The sequence below is a fragment of the Lepisma saccharinum genome, chromosome 1, assembly GCF_977018435.1.
Source record: "Lepisma saccharinum chromosome 1, izLepSacc3.1, whole genome shotgun sequence".
Taxonomy (NCBI): Eukaryota; Metazoa; Arthropoda; class Insecta; order Zygentoma; family Lepismatidae; genus Lepisma; species Lepisma saccharinum.
This window is the reverse complement of record NC_139229.1, coordinates 139,784,244-139,808,339: the sequence shown is the minus strand read 5'-3', so window position 1 is coordinate 139,808,339 and position 24,096 is coordinate 139,784,244. Positions and strand designations below refer to the sequence as shown.

The following is a 24,096-nucleotide window of genomic DNA, read 5'->3' as shown; positions in this document are numbered from 1 at the left end:
GTAGAAAAGCGGCGTAAAATAACGAAACAGAAATTATTGATTGACTTGGTTCATTTTACTTCACTTTTCTGACACTTTTTGGCTAATCGTGAAGATGAGAATGAGTTAAGATTAACTTGATGAAAGGACCATCACAAAGAAGACACATTCTCAGGTCAGGATTCGAACACGGGACATTCTGCTTCGTAGCGTAACCTGCTAACCACTCCACCACGGAGTTGTAGGCCCAAATAGAAATGAAAATTAGAAATGCCGTCTTGAATTTGCAGGAACCGAGTTCACCAGCAAGGCAAAAAGATTTTCGCTCCCACTAGGATAGGCAAATAACAGAAAATTCTTGATAAGTAATTTGGCTCTCCGTATTTCATGATATTATTATGTAAGCAACTATTATTCGCTATATACCTTTGGATAAATTTTATTTGTATGTCTAGTCAACTTTCCCGCCTAAGCAGCAGCCACAACGTCTGCATTTGCGGGTGGAGGCCAGGGTTGTTAAAGGTCCAGGAATTTTAAATAAATTCAATCCTGGTCCAGGAGAGAAAATCAGCAAGCGTAAATGGGTTCTGGACCGTAATGAACCTTTTCATTTGTAAAGTTTTCAATTCGGTCCAGGAATATTCTTCCCAGATGAATTTCAATTCGGTCCAGGAACCTTATTTCTTGATGAATTTAAATACGGTCAAAGAACAGTTTTTTTCCGGATCAGTTTAAATAGGGTCAAAGTTCCGTATTTAAATGAAACAATTAGCAACTTGGTACGAATTTAGATTGTGCGAGAGAATAGATTCCGGTCCTATAATGGGATTAGAATGTATGCGTTCCCTAATCTTTAACAATTCCAGGGTTGTTAATGGTCCAGGTATTGTAAATAAATTTATTTCACATCCGGGAGAAAAAATCAGCAAGTGTAAATGGGTTCTAGGCCTCAATTCGGTCCAGAAACCTTTTTTCCGTATGAATTTAAATACGGTGCAGGAACTCTTTTTTCGGTAAAATTTAAATACGGTCCAGGAACCTTGTTTTGCGGCTGAATTTAAACACTGTCCAAGAACCTTTTTTCCAGGATCAATTAAAATTCGGTGCAGGATTTTTTTTCCGGATCAATTTAAATACGATGCAGTAACTTTTTTTAATGGAACAATACACTACTAGGACCGAATTTAAATTGTGCGAGAAGAAAGGTTCCGGTCCTGCAACGGAACCCAATAAAACCCATAGAACTTATGGGTAGATGGACCTTTGACAACCCTGGTGGAAGCTAAATAAAGAAAAATCACAAAATATGCAGAATTTTGAAACGTATTATTTCTAGAGCATGCACACTACTATAAAATGTTGACTACATACCTCGTTTCCTTCCTTAATTGAAATGTGACTTATTCTTCATCACATGTGAAATAAACCGCCCTGGGAGTCAAACGCGGTCTCCTGTGTGGTAGTCGGACACCAATTTAGAAAGTTAATGTGTTGGACATTTGGTTGATCAGTCGATCCTACTTCACCTTTTTCGAGAGGAAAACAAGCTGGCAGCTTCACACTCGAAATTTCACTTCGCCTACCCAGTGGCGGAGTGGTTAGCACATTGTGCTACGATGACAGGTGTGCCGGGTTCGAATTCCGGACTGAGCATGGGTGTTTGTTGTGTCCATTGATCAATTTAATCATATCATCAGTCATTCCCATCTTCGCAATTAGCCAAGTGTGGCAGAAGAGTGAAGTAAAATGAACCAAATCAATCGAAATTTCACTCGCAAAGCATGAAAATGAGATCTCAAGCACTCCGTGATCCTACCGGAATCTCACGTTTACAGAAGCTAACTACGAAACAACTTCTTGGTTCAAACTGTTCTTCGAACTAGCTGACAGTCATCAATTGTCGACCAATCAACACAGTAGGGCAAAAAGAAGCAGATGTTTCTTGAAAATGAGTGGAAAGTTACAAGGAAGGATATAAAATTGGTATATTACAAAAGCTTTTTATGGCCTTTCCCTTCATTGCAGGTTATGAGCACAAGGGTTGAGTATGGGAACCTGAAGGAACCGCGACATCTTTGTCATTCATCTCCCGTTACAAAAGGGACAAACAGTAGAATTTTGTCTCTTGCAATTTGAAAAGCATATGTCCATGGTGAACCATAAAGTAATTAACCCAGAAAGTCCTAGCTACCTGCAGTGCGTTTCGGCGCGGCCGATAACCAGAGCCAGATGAAGAGAAGATTTTGTGGGAAGGGGTGACCTGGCTTAGGTCCCCTGGTGTGCATGAAGGGAAAGTGTGTTTTCAAAAGGTCCCCGACTTCCCAGAAAGGGACGGCCCATAAAATCACCGCATTTCCTACCAATGCATCCGTTTGTGTTCAACCAAAGTGTATGTCACCGTAGGATAAGAGCGCTTCGAGTTCTGTCGGTTGCGGGACTTCTTGAGTCTTTTGTCAACATGGTGCCAATCAGAGTTTCTTTCTGCCAAGGTCGTTGCACCTATGAATCGGCTCTTCAGCTTGAGTGGCAAAAGACATGTTGTACGGAGGAAAGTTGTACAGGAAAAATTACCTTCTTAAATACGATGAAACCTGTAAAACATCCACAGATATTTATTCGGGGGTGGTCTCTTTGACAAAACATCAATATTCTCAAAATTCTTCGAACGGACTGCGTAAAACATTGCAAAACTCCAAAAACTGAACCTGCTCTGCAACACAAGGAAAATGCCTCATTTAGCAATCAATGTACCTTTGTTAAGTTGGTAAGTTCAGTATGTCACTACATTTTAAATAATGCTGATGGAAAAAATTAATAAAGTTTGTTAAATGACAACGACTCCTTACCACAAGAATATAATTATTCTTTACGGCTATCCCCTATAACGGTTGGGGGTTCGTCGTGCTGACCCCACGTCACCCCATTACTGGTTAAAGATCTCCACACCTCTAAAATTTTAGGTAGGATTGTGGGAGGGACTGGCAGTCGGGAGATAGACCAAGGCCCTTCCAGGGCTGTCGAACCACGGGTTATTATATATTTATAGATGCTTAAATATATGTGCAACCTCACATGTGTTTCCAGTGACTTATTGCAAGGGTTTGTTATTGTACTTGACTCAACAAAATAAGCTTACTGTGTGAGGCAGATTCATACGAACCAAAAATACCCAAAATAATAACAATAATAATAATAATTTACTTCAAAATTACAAAAATGTATTTACTTGTTCTTGTTTAAATTTTCGATTCTTCGAAAAGTTTGTTAAGGAGTTGAGTTGAGTTGGTGTTTTTAGTCCAATTTATGCACAGTAAGGCTAATCGGGACTGGACCTACAGTTTAAAGTAAGATCCGGACCACTGTGTACCTCCACCCATGTATCGAACCCGGGACCCCCCGATTACAAGGCAACAACGCTATCACTGCGCAATCGGGGAGGCATCGTTTGTTAAGGAGGATTCTCAAAATCGGTCTCGAGAAAAATATGCGACTCGAGAAATCGCACAGTTTGTGAAGATAATTACTAGAGCCCGGAAGTTTGGCAAAATGCCTCATTTTATCCACTGCATATATTGATAATTTTTTTCCGGATATACATTTCTCATGTTGTTTCGAATGTTTTAGAAGCCTTTTCATTTTGCCTATTTTGCCTATTTGGGACCCCACTGCCTATTTTTAATTATAATGCCTTTTTCAATTAAATTTGACCATTTTTTTTAAAAAAAATGTGTATATAAATTATTTTTCTCCCAAAAAACGTTGTTGGCATTTATTTTTCTTTCGTTTATTATGTGAATAATTTTCGCCTTATTTAAGTAATATTGAACTCATGCATGTTTCAACATTGCTGAAGGAGAAAAGTGTGAGAAAAATGTATTTCATGCTCAGTTAGGATATTGCCTTTCGGTTAACATTTCCTTGTGTATGATTGACTGCTGAAGTGGACAGGTTGATTTCGAACACAAAGAAGATATTTCTGAAATCTCCCTCTCGAACCCGAAATTAGGAAGTTGCATCTGAGCTTAGTTTACCTCCGCAACCAGTTTTGACCAGATGGGAACCTGGATATCAGCAGCTATATATTATGCTAACAACCTTGAAAAAATCAGTGAGGTGATCGATGCTCTTCCAGAAAATGAAGCGGCTTCAATTCGTGAAGTGAAAAAACTCCTGTGCTACTCAAGTTTGTTTCTGCACATTATGGTGCATTCCCAGAGACAATTACAATTACAAAACTTAAAAAAAAACACCTTGTAGCATCCATGAAAATGTACGAGGAATCTATGCAGCAGATGATGGAAGTGCCAGGAGAAAAGGGGTCAGCTGTTGCGGAAAAGTGCAAGCGGGTAGTGAGTGCAAATGAGGACTTGAAACAATTGAAAACAATTTGTGATATTCTAAAAGGTGAAAATGCTGTTACCGAAATGCGTCCAGCTACATTAGCTTGTTTTATGTATGCTCCAATAACTTCTGTCGAAGTAGAAATATCATTTTCTATTATGAAAAACATTCTCTCTGACAGACTACTATCAATGAATGTTGAGTAATTAAAAAAACACCTTGTAGTTATGTGCAATCAAGACGGAGAAAATTGAAATGCTCTTCCCAATGTAGATTTTAACATGTTGCCAGAAATTATAGATAAAAGTAAGCGACTTCCAAATGTGCCTTTTTTCGGTTTATTTTGCCTTTTTTCATTTTTAGTGTCTATTTTCCACATTATAAATGCCTTTTTGCCTGCCTATTTTAACGAAAATAAATGCCTGAACTTCCGGGCTCTAATAATTACTTTTAACACGTTGCGTGTTTTAAATTGTTTCAATAGTAGAATAGATATTTGGTGCGAATAATACTACTTACCCGGAGATATGAGGCATCCTGCCACCATTATACTTATTTAGCGTATATACTTATTTAGCTTATATGTGGTTTACCGCTGCACAAGCAGTCGTTCTTCAATCTACTCAAGCTCAAAACATTGTTTGGACGCAACGGCAACACTCAACGCCCAACCCTGCCTGTTGTTGACCTGCGACTGCTAGGGGTGGAAAGACCGCTCCCTCAAAATTTCGAGAAACAACGAAGTTCTAGGTTCCTACACTGACATCCACTATAGCTAGAACCAGGAAAACGAGAAAGAAATGTGGTTTTGGGTTCGTGCCACTCAAATTAAGAACAGTGTTTCTAACTGAAAGAAACAATTACTGAAAAACTATTTTGCAATATTTGTCATGAAAGTAAAATTTTCAGCAAATGTAGAACAGTTTGCCGGGGCCACGTGAACGTTTCGGGGAGCCAGTGCCCCCCCCCCCCGTGCCCCCCTAACGACGTCCCTGCTTCTTATACAATATATGTATTAAAAGGAGACAAAAACTTCAAGTGAAATTCTCGAAAATAGAAATTAACGACAGGAAAATAGATTAAAGATGATAAATCAAACCTCCCCGATGGCATAGTAGTAACGTCGTCGGTTTGTAATCACGGGGTCCCGGGTTTGATACCCGGTGGAGTTACATTGTTGTTCGGATCCCACTTTAAACTGTAGGTCCAATCCCGACTAGCCTTCTTGAGCATAAAGTGGACTTAAAACACAAACTTAATCACTCAATCAAGATATAAATCAAAACATATATATAGTGATATTATTTACTCAAATTATTTTGGTCAGACAAAATTTGCGGAACAATATAATGCAGACATATTTAAGCAATATAAAACGTACCAAACGGCTCAGGCTCACTTCCATTTTATCTCTGCTTATTCTTAACAGTTTGTCTGCTTGACTAACTTTGTATTAATGCGAACAGCACGCCCCCTTCCCTTCCAAACAGATTCTAAAGGCATAAGAGGTGGTGTTTCATTTCAACCCCATCGCCGCGACCACCCACAGGCAGATAGATAAACTGTACATAATACCCATAACTAAAAATCAATAACAAGTCAAGCAAAGAAAATATCCCCCCCCCCTGTGAGCACCCCTGGTGACAAGATGTCACCAAGAGTGAATACCTGCCTTTTGGATTTGTTCATGTTCTTGTTTTTTCTAATTGTGAAAAAGTATATTTTCATGGGGAGTATCTATCATTTTCTTTTATCTTGGTATCTAAATTCAGATCTCTGTAAAGAAATTGCAACGCCAGAAAGGAACAACCAAAAGCCAGCCAATCTGTTCTCATACTCCAACTCCCCAACAAATAAGAATAACTTGGCAATTATATCAATTTGTATCCTTTATATATATATATATATACACACATACATATATAGGTCTACATACATACATACATATAGGCCTAATTACTGTTGAAGGTGAATAAATAAGTAAATAAATAAATTACGTTGATTTAGATATTGAGGAGTAGGTTAAATGTGGCTTCGTCCTTACAAAAATATTCTGTTTCTCTACTCATCAGTTAAAACTCGAATGGTGGGCACAGTGGTGTATTGACGATCTGATTTCGGAGAGAAACATGTTACTATATCTAAGTGCATATTTGGACGTCAGGTGTAGCTATATTATAGTTTCCCTCTTTTAGCTTTTAAGAGACAATTTTAATAATTCTTTGGGTAAAGGGCATTTCGGTTGGACTCAATCTCGATAACTCAAGCCCCTCATCCTTTATACGCCACTGGGTTGCGTATGTTTATTTTAGAACCAGCTTTTCACGAAATAAGGCCTCCCCGATGGCGTAGCGGTAACGTCGTCGTCTTGTAATCAAGGGTTCCAGCGGTTATACATCAATTCCATTCAAAGATAACTTTTAACAAAAACCTTGTGTATGATACGATAAATAAAATGTTCAGTTGCATGAATCACACTTTCTTCTTCCCCTCCGCGGTATCCCCAATATGACGACTACTACTTAAAAAGTGAAAACAAACGAGAGAACTGTGTTACTGCGCATGAACTGGCCCGATCATATGATAGAACAGAGGCGTGGCGTGCATGTAGCCGCTGTTACCGCAGGTAACACCAAAATATAAAGAATTGAAGAACCCGTCTTAAAATATTATTACGTACATAAACTGGTAATATTGTCGTAAAGTAAACATTGCAAACTGCCATTTTTTCTGACACCGGCAAAAGCGAAGAGGAGGACTGATCCGGTACCCTCTACAGGCAACATGAGGAAAGGACCCTGAGCCCACGCAAGGAAGACTTTGCGTAGCGGTAAAGACTGTTATGGCGGGCTGTTTAGCCCGCGCAGTTGCCGGTGATGCTTACAGGAAACATACCAGTGTTGCCATATTCAATTGACAGAAAAGAGCTAAGTCGCCTAATCGGGTCTATCTTACTCTGAAGGTGTCCAGTCACACTAGGGAACGATGGCGCAGTGTTAGTATCAAGGGATTCCGGGTTCGATACCCGGTGGAGGCACAAGTGATTCGGATTCAACTTTAAACTGTCCCGATTAGCATTACTGTTCATGAAGTGGACTTAAATCGCCAAATCAAAATTTAAAAAAAATCAAATCACACTGGGGCAAAAGCAAACTACCAAGTGATATTTTGTATTTACACTAAATATCAGCGATTATGAAAGTCCTCTTTGTCCTTCTTCGACATCATGGGCGAGAAGGAGAGGAGAGGGATGGGTATGGTCAAGGGGTTCGCTGTCCTTCTAAAAATGTCAACCTAAAATTCTATATTTCACACATATAATATTATTTCGGTTACGGGAATTTGTGATAATTGTTGATAATACTGATTGACATTGACATACGTTGTCGCAGGAATGCAATAATTTGGGATTGAAGCAATGTTTTTGAGGTGGTAGAACTGTTTTTGGGTAAAAACAATACTTACAAGCATAATTTCCCGATTGTTATCTTAGCACGCTCTTAAGTGTCAGGTGTTGCAGGTTCGAATCCTCAGCAAGAAATGGTTATTTCAATGTTCGTTGTTATTATTTTACTTACATAATTATAAAAATTAATAATTACATACACAAAGAAATAATAATTTTATTTCAATAATTCACCACGCACGATTATCCTATAAAGCGAAAGCCTTAAAGGTAGCAAAGGACGTAAAATATACGAAATGGTAGTGGTGTCAGAAATGAGATTTCAGTGGATTTAGCGAAACATGGGAGTGGGAGTAGTTAGGAAACAGATGAAGACTACATCTACTCTACATACGTCTTATTTGAAACGAAAATGTTTCGCGATTTGGGCAAATCTGGTTTCAAAAGAACTAAGATGGCAACATTAGTAGAACTGGACTTCTTGCAGGTTCCGAACGAAATATTGGGGAAGGGCCTATGCTGAGAGGGGAGGGGGCAAGGAGGGTGCTTCACGTGTTACCAGGGACGGCGACAGGGGTGGGCACGGGTGGGCAAGCGCCCACCCAAAATTTCCTGTGCCCACCCGATTGCCCACCCAGTCAAATTCACTAAGTACATATACTTAGAGATATGTGAATGTTGCAATTAATAAGTGTATTCTGGTGTTCGTTACATGTATATTATTTATACTAGAAATGTTCACATATCATCATCCCATAAAAAGATGATTTAACTTTGTCATTAGAAAGCAAAAGGAATTACTAGAGATCTTGAAACAAGAAAACTGTGACCAATTGAATACTTCTATGATTAGAAGCAGCTATTGGGCTTAGGAGGCGCAAAATTATGCAGGGTATGGTCAAAATGAGATCAGGGTTTAGGGTGAGCTTGAGGGCTGCCACTCCGGGCCTTCACTGGGGAAAAAAAACTGCTTTGAAAAGTACCACATAATGAAAAAATTAGGTACTTGGGATGTGATGAAAAATGTAGAAATACCACCTCATGTAGCTTGGCGAAAAGTTATAACTCAAACTGTGGAGGGGATTGGGGTGGGGTCTTGATGTTGTAATATCTGGGTCTTCACATATATAAATCCCGGCCTGTGTATGATTAAAATAATCTCTAAATAAACAAATAAAAACCTTAGCGTTGCTTCCTCCAGCAACACAATAAATTATTTTGACTTTTTAATTAGGTCTACACTGAAATTCCAGAAGTGTATCTTTCTTTATTTCATTACAATTTTTATATTTATATTTTACATACCTGTCATTTTCAAATATGTACATGGTATATACAAAATAACAACTTTGTATGCGTCCTACTAATAAAATATAATAAGAAGCAATTACAATAGCCACTACAATACCGAGGTATATTAATTTTGATGTAACAGTTATGTGGGTTTGGAAAAAGCAACAGAATTATTGAATTGATAATGGGTGGCTAATTCTATTTAGAAATCCTAGTGTCACACATAAATTTTGCCTATCAGTTACGGAATCATGCGATATATCTTGTGATTAACTTACGTAGAATTACAAGAAGAAGTGCTTGGAAGGAAAGCTTTGTTTTGAGGGCGTCAGAACTAATCAATCACGATGAGAATGGGTTAAACTTTTGAAGCATCAGAGGTTCAGCGGAAAAGATCAACAGAATCTGTAGATGCAGATGAAGTAAAGAAAAAAGGTGTCACGAAGTATCCATTACAAAATTTTGTTTGTTTGTTTATAAATCCACTTTTATGCTCAGATAGGCTAATCAGGACTGAACCTACAGTTTAAAGTGGAGTCCGAACCAGTGTGCATTGTGCTTCCACCAGGGGAGGGGGCAGTAGAAACTAGAACCTCTTCATTACAAATATTTTAGACTTTCGGAAAACAACATTATTGTTCACTGAGTTAGCTGCCTTGATCCAATAATGAAACACTGTGAAATTGAAACTACCACCTCAACTTTCGAAGGGGTATGAACTAATGAAACTCCACTCTTGGAAGAGTAAGTTGTTGCTGATTCGACTGATTTGTTCTATGAGAAGTCATTTTTTTGCTATTTTGCTAATGGCGACGATGAGGTTCAATGGTGATTAGGTGAAAGTGACGAAAGGGGGGGGGGGACAAATACACACAGACACTGAAAATACAACCCCCCCCATTAAATTATTATTTTGACTTTGGTTCCAGGCGCCAGAGACTCGTTCGCTTGCAAGATTAAAGTTTCCAGGGTAAACTGCGCAGGATAGAGGTTGATATTTAAGCGCTTTCGAAAAGGTCCTGCCATACAGCCCAAGTCGTCTGTGAAAAAGAGATGAATTTCCGGGTATGGGGATCAAATTCGATTAATTCCTTGTGTCCAAAATCACATTCTACAAAATGTGAACTATTAAGAAAAGTGATCATTAACCCCAAGTTTCAGTCAAAAACTCATATGATGAAAATAATATGATCAGGAACATGCATTTAAGTTACGAAAAAGTAATTTAATCCTTCACCTTTGTCTACCATCACAATTTCTATCACTGTCGCCTAATATATAAAGTGGAGTAGGTATGTGCCTTGTATTTTTGCACTTAGAAGGACAAAATGTGACGCAACCAATTCACATTTATTTGACTACATTGACATGAAGGAAGGAATGTGTTTAGAATGTATGACTGCGCGCACACAAACACTTACCTTGAAATAATTGTGTACATCGGAGACAAAGAAGTGGAACAAGATGCGAGAATAGATTAGAAAAGAAAGAGGGAAGACACCAAACACACACATACATGTGATGTGTGTGTGCATGGCAGTTAAGAGAAACATTTGAAGAATGGAACGAGAGAAAGTGATAACAAGCTGAGAAAGAAAGATATAAGAGAGCATTATGGATTAAAACAGAAAAGATGAAAAATAAAGGGAAAAGAAGTAAAGGGAAATCGGGAGTGTAAGAGAGAAGGGGATACATATGCACGTATGTTGTACATATATGGGTCTTACATACATATATACCTATATATATATGGCCTTAAATTTATACCTGCCCACCCTAATATATCAGTATACAGCTTCTGCCCACCTGGTCGAAAATTTCTGGCGCCGCCCCTGCGTGTTACAAAAGTAAACAACGGTTTGTGGGAGGGACTGTGCAGTGGGAGTTTTGTGACTGGTGTCTTTCGTCTTTATGTTGTTTTCGGGCATTGTCAATTAATTTATGAAGCTTGCTCCGAGTTCCGAGGTGGCGGGTTCATCCTATCTGGACAGTGTGTGTGTAATCGTGCGATAGAAGATATTTTGAAGCAATCTTTCGGTTCGTTATTTTGCAGAAAAAATCGAAATTGTGGCGAAAGGGAGGCCAAAGCCTATTTTGAACGATTTAAAAACCAAGTCGTCTGCTGGATATGACCGACATTTCAATGTTTCGTGGTATAACGACTATCCGTGGTTATGTGGATGTTTGCAGTTGTCTAAACTCTTTTGTTGGCCATGTACTCTATTTTCGGGTGAAAAAGAAAACGTGTCGAATTCAGATGTGGATAACATGAACCATGACGCACCCAAAAATTCAATTCAAATGAAAAACTTCTCTTTATGACAGCATCATAGAAGTTTTTTGATTTGATTTGATTGATTTTGCTTCGCTTGTGCCACTTTTGGCTAATTTGCGAAGATGGGGATGAGTGATGATATGATTAAATTGATGAATAGACATCACAAACGCCCATGCCCAAGCTAGGTTTCGAACCCGGGATCCCAGCATCATATAACTATTTTCAAAGTCGGATTGATCTGCTCTATAAGTAGCCTTCGATGTTTCTGTAAGTATCAAATTACGTATTATTGTGTCAACAACCAATGTTTGCGATTTCACTTTAGTCCTTATGTCAACATTTTTTTTTTCTGATTAATAACTTTACCAAAATCTAGTATTGAATTGCATACGTACCAGATTAATATTATATGAACTACTTGGAAGACATGGGGGGGGGCATGAGGTGGGGAGGCGCCCAAGTCTTCCTTAAATGTCCTACCTATGGTCCTACTGATAACCGGTAACACTTTTAAAAATCCACGCCACGCCACTGTGATAGAATGACCTTGAAACTGCAAGAATTGATAAAAGAGTAACATTACTTTTAAACTTTAATCCTAGGTGGCTGTAATACGTATTGCAAGCGTACTTGTGACCATTGACTTGGCATTTCGATTTATGTATATATTTAGGGCACTGTGGGCTACGTACAACGCTGCAGAAAGAATATGGAGGGAGCGGGTTGAAATATTTGCAAATTCGTTTGTAGTAATTCGTCGATTCCATGCCCCGTGTGCGATTCATTGGTTGCAGAAAGTGTGCAAGCATCCAGCACCACTAATAACTATGAACAATGACGTAAATGTAAAATATTTCCATTAATGAAAACTGTCCCCTTACGAATTCGCTACATACAGTTCTTAACGTGACTGTGAGGACTTGTAGAACGAAAACGAATCGTGTTTATATCAACAGGCCTACCTATTAGTATTTTTCACATATAGGTTACGGCTGTAGTTCACACCGAATGTACTTACAAGTAATAAATGGGGAGTCATGAAATGACATAAATACACTTTGACACACTTCAACGTAAAGATTAACGGGGCAGATATCCACATCTGACGTTTCAAGAGTTCAACTCGCACTGACTGTTGGGTAATATCATTCATCCAGAGGGCGCTAGCGAAGTGTAATTTCGGTAGAGCTCGAAAGAAACAAGGACTAGGAGATAATACAATGTATTTCAAAAGTCGCAGAACCCAACTTTAGTCGCATCTAACATGAAAACTGAGAGAGATATTTAAACAGGGCGCCGACTTGTCAAAATTATTGGGAGGGCTCTGATCACTGAAATAAATTAATGAATGACTCACTCCCTCCCTTTTTAAGTTTTGGACTCAGAATTCGGAATCTCATAAAAGCTCATCCATTCATCAAACATATCAATTTTTTTATTCACAGCTCGAATGCAGAATATTAATTGTCCACGGATGGATATGGCACAAGTTTCGTCAACCATAATAGCAAAATATTTCCGACTTCTAATATCTGCTACCACGGAGCGCAAAACAGATCTCCTTAATATATCAATGATCTCGTTCTGAATGTCATGTGAGAGCCATTTGTAGCCCGAACGTCCCATCCACTTCCCTAGTTCATGCACATCGTCTTTTGAAACTCATTTTAGTAAAAATTTTAACAATACTCATAATTACATACTTTAGTATATAGTAATAAGTCATGCGTTTTGCTGTCTCTGGACATAGCCCCCCCCCCCCCGAGTTGATAGAACATTTCAAATGTGTATTTAAAGTTAAGTTCATGTGGCACAATCCGGAGTTAACTTTACAAGAGAAGCAAAATAATACATTAGATCCTCTTAAACAAAATTATTTGGGGGGCTCTGCCCCCACATCGTTAACATTGGGGGGGCTCGAGCCCCCCACCCAAGCCCCATGGAGTCGGCGCCTATGTATTTAAACCGTTATGAAGCCTCGTTTTACTGAGATATATATAGATATATATACTCAAGTTTGCCAATTAATTCAATACAGAAAATTCTTGAAATTAATTAATGGCTCAAGTAAGAGTGAATTTATTTCCAGAATGCTAATTTCGGGGAGAATCTGTGTTTATTTTGGAGGAAGTGAAAACGTGACATTAGTGCCATATAATGCCGGTTAGCAATACTATCAGTCTACAATTTTGTCGCGATGTTCAGGATTCGTTTATAAGTCATTGACGTACACTTATACGTATTAAACCTGTGTTTATATTGTTGTGAAACAAAAATAAATATACATCTCTCGATATTACGAGGATCATCCAGAAAGTAATTTCCTCATTCAAAAGTACAACTATTAAAAAAAAAACAAAAAAACATTTCATATAGTCAGTCATTTATGGTCCAATTCAATTTCCAACATTAACCACAACAGACATTTAAGTATTGTCAAATTGCAGCAACAGGATTTCAATTCCTTGTCTATAAAACTACATGCCCTGTGCCGTGCCCATGGGCCTTTCCCCAGCTTTTGTAAAAAAAAAATATTATTTATTTATTTAACTCAAGCCCAGAAGCTTCGAAGGCGAATCGCAAGTCAAACATTAAACGCCCTCGACCAGTAAAGGAGGTGTAAAAAAAAAAGGTAAAGTCTTCCCCTGTGCATAGCACCACGCCATGGAGGCGTATAGGGGTGTGGGGGTAACGCCCCACACTTTCTTGATCCGGTCGTGAGTGGGGGTGATGTGATCAGCATCACGCCCCTGACCGCCTTTACCCCCCAGGGTTTCCCCCAGGTACCCATGTTATTCGACGCTGGGTGGGCGCCGGGGCCGCTTCCACCGTTAGAAAAGTTCCCGGATTTGAACCGGCCGGGGATCGAACCCGGGACCTTGAGCATGGTAGTCAGACGCGTTTCCGACTGAGCCACCGAGGCGTAAATGAGGTGTATTCTTTCAAATTGCCTTCCTAGTGAAATTACAGGCTCAATTTTTGGCAGTTTCAGACCTCTTGCTTGATCTCATAGCAATTGGATGTAGTGAATACTGCACATAAACGCTACTAGTTACCAGGTCTGGAGTGTATGATGGATGATAAAACAGCTCTAACTTGGCAGGTTTCTGGGCTTCCCTGATAGCATAACGGTAACGTTATCGCCTTGTAATCAAGGGGGTCCCGGGTTCAATATCTGGTGGAGGCACATAATGGTTTTGGATCCTACTTTAAACTGTAGGTTCAGTCCCGATTAGTTTTTCTGTGCAGAAAATGGGCTCAAACTTGACAGACTTCAGCAAGTTTTGGGTCATTTGGGCTATGTAGGAGCTCATCTGTCTCCCTAAACAATGGCTTCTAATGCTGAACAATATGGATAATCTTCACTGATATCTGTAGAATGTTATTTAATTCCAATCAATGAAGGTAGTAGCATTGTTTCTTCTTTTCATTCCTTTACAAAATTATTGGGCACACCACTGATGGGACAGTACCAGTCTTTAGCACTGCCATCATGCATCATACCTGAACCATCAAAGCAATTTGGAAATCACAAAGACAAAAAAGATAACTTTTGAAATGATCCTTGTACTATGTTTTCTGTGCGGGAAACACCTGCTTTGAAATTGTTTTATTTTTATTCGCTCTTATACAGGAAATCCAGTGGAAATTGAGCTAGGTGTATCAATAGCTGCCATAACAGATCTAAGGGAAAGTAAACTGGTAAGTCCTTTCTTAGCACAGTTAGCCAATGTTAAATACATGTAAGAAAATTTGTTAGTACAAGATTAACTGGTTAGCCATCTTGGAGGGCAAGTGCATTGAGTAATTGATTCATGATCTCACTACTGAATGCCGAAGGTTTGTGTTCCGGCATGGATGGTAGTGGTGAATGTTACTTCATCAGTGCCACTTGATCACCATTCATTCTCATTGTTGTAATCGTAGCTATAAGCAGGAAAGGAAAGGATTTGATAATCTAACCATGTCTTACCACATTAAAAGCCACTTGGCAAGCCTGATCAGTAAGAGCTGTTGCACCATAGAATTTGGTTTAGTTATTATTTTTTTTATATATATACATGAAGTTACATTAGTATACTATTATAATTCCAGTAATGTGACAGTAACATGTTGCTAAACAATTCAATCTGGTATATTAATTTCAAACATTGATTACTGTATCTGTTTACACCACTTCTAGCTACATTGCTTCTTTGAACATAAATAATTGAAAAAATATTGACACTGAAACTCTAATTCAAGTCTTCATAAGGATGATGAAGTAAATAATATGTCAAACAAGGATGGTGTGTGATCCATATTAATAATACCTCTTACTGCAGGGTCTAGACCAGTTATAATTATAATTGGCTAAAATAGTAATTTGAAGCTCCTGTTTAATATCTGCATGTGTTTACATAAAACAAGTGTAAGGTAAATTAATGTAATAAATGTTATTTTTCAGGACATGGAATTTGTAGTTTATCTCATCACGTCATGGACTGATCCTCGTCTTGCATTTTCAAGTGATGTTCCAGACCCATGGATAGTTTTCACTGCTAAAGAGTTCTCTTCCTTTTGGATACCAGATGTACCTATATGGTTTTGCTACTAGAAGTACTTTCTTTATGTTTTACACATAAGGACTTTGTAAATGAGTTAGTATTAAAATATGATGGGAGAAAAATTGCAGATATACTTTCCTTCATAAATCAAATTAAGCATAAATAGTTGGATGCATGTTGCTTCTTAAATTCTTCCTCGTAGATAGCCATGAGTGGTACCCATGATCAATGAGCTAAATGGAATAGGATTATAATAATGTAGCCTCCCTGGTAGTATAGTGGCAATGCTGTCACCAAGGGATCCCAGGTTCGATACCCGGTAGAGGCACATAGTGGTTTGGATCCCACTTTAAACTGTAGGTCCAGTCCCGATTTGTGTACAAGGTGGACTTAAAATATTAACTCAAACAAACAATAATAATGTAGGTATGAACTTCTGCAGAATTTTTCCCTGGGAGAGGCAAGCAAGGTATTTTTTTCCTGGGAAGGAAAGACAAACAAGGCATATTTCCCCCATAATAGTGTTGCTCCTCAAACAACACTTCTTCAGTTTGAAGTTATCACGTTCCTGCAATGCCCTTATAACAATTACTGTGACTGAAAATAAATTACATGTGTGAAATATATACTTTTAGGTTGACATTCATTTTGCAGAAGGGGCATGGCCCCTCCCTTTCTGGCCGTCCATGAATATAGGACTTAGAAAAAACAATTGTTGTAAAAAAAAACAGTTTGGCTCATTCATTATGAATAAAATTGGAGGTAATGATTCCCCAATGTGACCAAAATTCCTTTCTACTTCTCTATTCTTTATTTCTGCTCTATTTATCTTCCATTGTTTCATAATTTCATGAACCTCATGGTAGTAATTTATGTTAAACAACTCCTCTGCATTCAAAAAATTAATAAAGCATGCATCAACCCTTGTTTTATTTTGCCTGTGTATTTCATTTTTTTTCATTTACAGTACTTTTCCATAATTATATTGAACTATGTATATATACAATACAACATGTAAGGAACATTAATTTTTAACTACTACCCTAGCTTACACTTCATGTATGCAAACACCAAATACAAAAATTATATATAAAAAATGCTAAATTTTAAAAAAATATTTATTTGAAGCTTGTTAGAATCTATTGGACTGGTTATATCTTACTGCTTCTTGTTATATTTTTCAATGTGATTGTGTTTTCGTTAAGTTGAAAACAATTCATTTCAGTCTTCATTTTCTTTTCATCTAGGTCTACTTAACACGGGCATTGCGAGAGGCAGTCAATCACCTTGCCATCCCCCACCCCCGAGAAATTGACATCCTTAATTTCAAATTTCAAAAAAAAAAAAGCTTATTATTTTTTGCAGTCAATATAAAGTTTACTTTATTTATGTTCCGACAGAATAACCACATTAAAAAATTAGGTAGAGCAAACAATTGAGTGTAAAATGCAGGGAAACAGGTCAGAACTTCATGTTGTCACATTTTACCACTTAATCCAAAGCAAAAATAAATGTTTACATGAGTCTTCAAAATCCCAACAATTAGATTTGTATCTCAACAAACTTTATCAACAAAAATTCAGCCCTTCGCTTTTTCATGAACAAGGTGTGTAAATGTTAATAACAAAACAGAATAAGTGTATATTTCAATATATTAACTGTATGAAATGTATAATAATTATTCTGCTGGATTATCACTCATATATAGCAGCTCTCTCTCTCCACAAGATATAATAATAAATTGACAATAACAATAACTGTTTTATTATTATTTTATAATATTATAAAAATTATATTATTATATAATAATACAATAGTGTAATTTCATTACTTTTATTATTTCTACTATTTAATTTTATGCCAAGGGTCTGATCTCCCTACAAAAATTTCTGATGACACCCACGCTACATAAATGTTTTACATCTGTATATAATTGAATTTCTCAAATAAAACTTCTTACATGCCTGTTTATTTATAGATCCATATCCGTAATGCAAAATCAGTGGAAATAGTGAAACACCTAAACCATGATGGGACTGGAAGACTTTATCGAAATGGAACAATTTCAATTGACAACAGGTACAATTAAAATATTTTAAAATACAATTGTGATTCTTTGGTTTGCATAGATTCATTTTATGAGAGAAATTTTTAATACACAATATTTTTTTAATATTTAAATACAAGCTTGGCAACTTTCTTCTATACATATGGCATTTATTGATACATTCAATGAACATGAACATAGCTCTTAAATTGAATGAGAATCTATGTTGTAAAGCATTTATTTACTGATTAAAAATTTATAGATAGTAGTAAATTTACTAAATTCTCTTGATTATGATTTGACTTCTAACATCATTTTCCACTTAATTTACCATATAAATACAAACACAGTTTTATGTACTGTGTTTAACATTCTGTTCACGAATGTTGATTGAAAAATACCATTTTTTCCTATTTCTTCCAGATACATGGTAACTGTTATATGCAATTATTACTTCAAGACCTATCCATTTGATACGCAGAAATGCAACCTGGAAATTGAAAGTTGTAAGTACTGAACTGTATTTTGCTTATGAAAATATTTGGAAGGTGTACTATCCTCTTCTTGAAAAAATATAAAACAGGTTTTAGATAAATGAAGGGTAATAATGCAATTGAAATTAACTTAAAGAATGGAATTTTGCTTAGATTAAATGTGGTAATGTTAGTCATACATTTTGTCCCATTTTTATTCCAGATATTTTACCAGTTGAGCATTTACATCTTTCAGTGAGAGACAGTGGTATGGAGAGTGACATGCCTCCTTTGCCTCAATTCGCAATCATTCAGGTGCTAACCAACGATTGCACAGAAGCCTGGGATCTTGGTGGTGAAAATGGTAACTTGGCTTTATTAACTTGTGTGCAAGGTCAGCAATATTATTGGCCACTTTAAATATCAATAGCAGTAAATTTGAATCTGACATTTTCATACATACTAAGTGTACACATATACACACATTTAGATGTGAAGGGAATGTTCTTTCCAACAGTATCATAAATTTTGTTTGAAGGAACTGGTACTGCTCTGTAATTTATTGGCAACTTTCCTAAAATATTATACAGAGGTCTAATTTATTATAATTCTGGTATTAAGTTAGTAGTTTACATTTATCTAAAAGAATATCTAATTGTCCCATACAAATTCTGTTGTACTTCTAGAAACATATTCTTGTGTGCGGATGGTTGTGGAGTTGAAAAGGCGGTACAGTTTCTTCATGTGGTCAGTTTACATTCCCAGCATCTTGATCGTTGCGATTTCCTGGTTTGCCTTCTGGATAAAAGCTGATCAAGTTGCAGGGCGTGTTGCACTGGGCATCACAACACTTCTTACGCTTGTCACACAATTCATGTATGTCCAGCGGACCCTCCCACCTGTTTCTTATCTGAAGGCTCTGGATGTATGGATGTTCTCATGCATTGTAAGTATCTTTCACATATATTTGAACTTTGCACATGTTTCCGACTGGACAAAGGCAAAGCACAGTAGATAATAAGAGGCTTGCTTTCCTTTTAAAAAAAAGTTTATCCACTCAATGTTGTCCATATGAAAACATTAGACCAGACAATGGTCACAATGCTTACCTTCCTCCATACTTTCCTCTGAAATTTCAGACCAACCTCAATACTTCTTCAGAGCTGAAAGGTTTGTATAAGACATGGTAACAGGTAAAAATAAAGCCCAGTCTCAATGCAATGACCCCAGGAATAGTGTCCCTCTCAAAGTAATGAACATTTTCCTAAAAACAGTAAAAAAAATAGAGAAAAGGTAAAAAATTTGAATGAAATCAGCCGAAATATACTATTTTGCACTTATTTTGATGTCTGCATTCCAATTCTCCTCCTTAGTGTTGTCAGCCATTTAATATCCTGAACACGTACTGACTATGTGTTACTTACTTCCAGTGATGCAATGTTAGGCTCATATGCAGTTCTGTTTTTGAAAATTTTGATGGTTATCAGCAGTTGTAGCTGGCCCCTGTGCAGAGTGGTTAGCACATCGCGCTACGATGGCAGGGGTTCCAGGTTCGAATCCTGGCCTGGACATGGATGTTTGTGAGTTTCCATTCATCAATTTCATCATATCATCACTCATCCCCATCTTTGCAAATTAGCCAAAAGTGGCACAAAAGGCGAAGTAAAATAAAGCAAAAAATAAAAAATCAGCAGTTGTAATTTCATTTATGAGGTATCAATGTAACTGAGGGGGATGTTCACTTTTAAAATGTTGTTTTATTTATGAAGAACTTCATAATTTTCCAAGGTGCAGCAGTAATATTGGGCTGATCAATGTGGTTTCGTGTTCCTCACTGCATTGTTTTGAAAATTTTGACATCATGCTTGGGCACATTTGCACTCATGGAGTATCATTTGAAGCACAAGAGGTCTACCTAAACAAATAAACCATTATTTAATTAACATAACATGTAATTTTGCCACGAGAATGTTAAAAAATGGTCTAAATGTAATTTTAATGCAATTTTTGCACTTGGAGGTCAGAGGTGGATCAAAATCGGTCCAAATTCCAATAACAACCCCTTCAAAATAATGGTCCTTTTCATGAGAAACATGGAAGGTCATAAAATCGAGTGTTGGCTGTAAATTAGGAAAATCTGTTCAAAAGCTACATAAACTAGATTCCAGATCAGGAAATGGCTGGTCATTCCTTCAATATAATATCGGATATAATTTCCTTACATTCTAAACATACTTTTTCCATTACTATGTCTTGTTACAAACTATTTCCACAAATTTGAAGCAAAACTGAAGAATGTATGTTATAACACCATTAAGCCTTGTTTCCATGATTATGAAAAACTAAATATGCTGACCAAGGCATTTTTAAGAATGTATGCATATTATGATTCTTGTCTGGGTTAATACTGTTTAACTTTCTTAGTCTTTTAGAATTTGTTTTTCAATATTTCACCATGTGATGGTCTCTTCATTAGGAAAAGTGAAGATTAAGAAAAATGTTACATCCAGATTATAAAAGCATTCATACATATGAAAAGACTGACTGGCATTGGTTCAGATTTGACACAAAAAAAAACTATGCTTATTAGTTACATGTACAAAGTAACTAATTGTGTGTGTGACTAGATACAAAACACCCAATAATAAAAAATGATGGAATCTGCCATATGCCAAAAATATTCACTGTAACATGTAAATAAGATAGACTGATTCAGGAATACCTTAGCATATTCCTTTCGGAAAACAATTTGCATATTACAGGGCTCTGAATTTGGCCTGGTCAAGTTTCATTTTTCTCTTTATTGCAGTTCACAGGTAATTTTTTTAAGTTTACTTGATGCACAGATCAGAATTAGCCTAGAGCATAAAGTGAGATACGAATTACTATGTGCCCTCGCAAAAAATCGAATGCAGAACACCTTGGTTATAAAGTGATAAGTGTTTACCACTACACTATCAAGTAGGCCTATTTCACAACTTGGGCAGTCATTTGTCACTTTTTGCTTTGTAAGCACTCTGTATACTTTCAGTCTGTTATTCATCTAATATTAATAATAAAATAAAAATTGAACTTAAATTAAGATTTACTTGTACTGCTGGAAAATAATGACTTTGTAATATTTTTTTTCTTCTCCTCCTTTTTCAGTTCACAGTGTTTTTGTCTCTCGTAGAATTTGTAACATCATACACATATTTCAACAGGTGTAAAGAAGCTCAGCAGCATAGAAAAGAGCACAGGAAGATTTTCAGTGTTCCCTGTGATGTACCATCATTCAGAACAAACACAGTTGTATTGGTATGTTACAAATTTGAAAGTTACATAAATTTCGGTTTTGCAACCTCCATAGGAGTCACATATTAACTGAATAAAAAGGAGGAGTTAGTTTTAAATGAAAATATAAAAATGTATCAGTCTTCAAATGGGAGCATTAAGCATGAAAGGGTTAACATTTACAGCTAAATTTAATCTGAAAATTGTAGCACTGTAGCCCCTAAGTGATTGTTTTTGCATTCCTGGAATGAAAACTATGATTTCCAAAAAATTTCCAACACTTCGAATGCACAAAAACTTCTAGAATTAAGCCCTTTTAATATGATTTCAAATTTTCTGAATGGTTTGGAACTTGAAGAGGATACGAATTGAAAATTTTCCTCCATACTGGGTACTACCATTTCAGAATCCTGCACACTATTGATATAGGTTAATACAGGCACGTTGTTGTATTGGTTATTGGTGAAATTACCGATAATTTAACTGATCCGATAGTACTGTAAATAGGCTGTAATTTTGTGAAAAATTCTGGCATTTTGTTTGTCGATTGGTTGCATACATCAGCTAAGGTGAACAAACTATTCAAGTTTCTCATTCAACATTTTATTTTATTTTACATCAGATTAATAGAATACTTGTTACTGATATGAGGAAACTTTATATCAGTACTATATTAGTATCAGCCTTCATTTCATATTGGCCAATCCCTAATTATTTTCATTTTTCTCCATTTCAGCATGATTTTCGGCACACAAATGAGTTTCATGAAGCAACATCAAATCAGACTGACATATCTCAAGCCTCAAGCACAATCAAGTTCACATCAGAAACAAAAAAGACAGACACACAAGTTCAACAAAATAAAGTTGATGCTTTTTCAAAGTTTCTCTTTCCGATCATTTTCCTAAGTTTTAATCTTGCTTATTGGGTGGTGTATGTGTCATAACCCAAAAGCTGAAATTGTGGCCATACATACATTGATACATTCACAGTAGATTTATTTTCATGTATTTTACCTGTAAACTTGTTATTAATAAAAGACATCTTTTCCAACAAATTATTTTTGTGTGTTCCAATAATGTACAAGGTTCACACACACGAATAACTTTTCACAACGTTGTAGTGTGTTCTGTGTGTACCATACACTATTTCAACCAAAAGTGGCAAAACAGTGACGTAAAATAACAAATACGTAGAGGCACATATTTTTGGTAAATAAAAAAGCAAAATTTCGGTATAAAAACTGAGTCAATTTCGGGTTCAAAAGCGGTAAATAAAATAAAATATCGGTGTTATAGCGGTGAAAAATTGGATCAAAAGTGGTATATAAAAAGACATTTTGGTTTTAAAATGGTGAATATAATCCTAAATTTGATTTAAAAACTACACTTATTCCACAGAATTAACATTTCACTTCTAATAGCCCATTGATGTAGTTATCCGAGTATTAAGTTTATTTCTGTGTAAAGGAGTCAATTTTTGTTTCTCCAATATTAACAGCAGAATTAATCAATTTTTCGGGAATTGCATAACTCTCAGGATAATTCAGACCTCAGAAAGTGCCGCGTCCGTGAATAAACCCTAAATTTCGTGTTTAAGAGTTAATTTCGCTTTTTGCAGTTCATTTCGCATTATTTCGTTACAAAACATGGTCACAAAATGCATCTCACACCTTTCAAAAACATGAAAAATTAACACTACAATGTGTTTTTTCAAATTTAGTTTTTTCGTCAAAAACGAAATATGCATGCCCCTACAAATACGCAAAATGTCATCAGCTTTTTCATGGAGCTAGTTGGGCTAAATTAGTGTTCCCTCAATTGCACAGAGATGGCATTAGTGTTCACATTTCCAAGGGTCCAATGCTGATAAGTAGTGTATCATATTTATGGTGAAAAAAAGATCATGATTTCGGAACAAAAATTGGGCACATTCTGGGATCAAAAGCAGTATATAAATGGCATTTCAGTACTAAAATGGTGAATATAACCCAAAATTTGATTTTAAAAACTACATTTATTACACAAACTAAAGATTTCCTTTCTATTGATTGATTGACTTGGTGTTTTAAGTCCACTTTATGCACAGTAAGGCTAATCGGGACTGGACCTACAGTTTAATGTGGGATCCGAACCACTTGTGCCTCCACCAGGTATCGAACCTGGGATACCTTGATTAGAAGGTGACAACGCTACCACTGCGCCATCGGGGAGGCCTGATTTCCTTTCTAATAATACATTTTTATAGTTATCCAGAGTTTAAGTTTGTTCCAGGGTAAAGGAGTCCATTCTTGCTTCTCAAATATTTACTGCATAAATAATCAATTTTCCATCATTTGCATAACTCACAGGATAATTCATACTTCAGAAAGTGTTTCATCGGTAAATAAAATCGAAATTTCATGTTAAAAGTATATTTCGCATTTTGTTTTGCATCATTTCGTGACAGAATATGGTAGG

General features: G+C 36.6%; 1 protein-coding gene across 2 annotated transcripts in view; it reads left to right on the top strand.

Annotated features, from left to right (window-relative positions):
* LOC145989122 (glycine receptor subunit alpha-2-like) overlaps positions 1-22,682 on the top strand; it is a 55,168-nt gene extending 32,486 nt beyond the window's left edge. The window contains exons 3-10 of one of the 2 annotated variants that reach the window (XM_083124419.1): positions 14,932-14,999; positions 15,745-15,870; positions 17,823-17,923; positions 18,315-18,397; positions 18,588-18,728; positions 19,051-19,310; positions 21,512-21,661; positions 22,374-22,682. In XM_083124419.1, coding sequence (XP_082980545.1) covers positions 14,932-14,999; positions 15,745-15,870; positions 17,823-17,923; positions 18,315-18,397; positions 18,588-18,728; positions 19,051-19,310; positions 21,512-21,661; positions 22,374-22,583 — 1,139 coding nt within the window. In that variant the 3' untranslated portion in view covers positions 22,584-22,682. The remainder of the gene's footprint in view (positions 1-14,931; positions 15,000-15,744; positions 15,871-17,822; positions 17,924-18,314; positions 18,398-18,587; positions 18,729-19,050; positions 19,311-21,511; positions 21,662-22,373) is intronic. The other variant, XM_083124423.1, reaches the window with a different exon arrangement.
* The last annotated feature ends 1,414 nt before the right edge of the window (positions 22,683-24,096 follow it).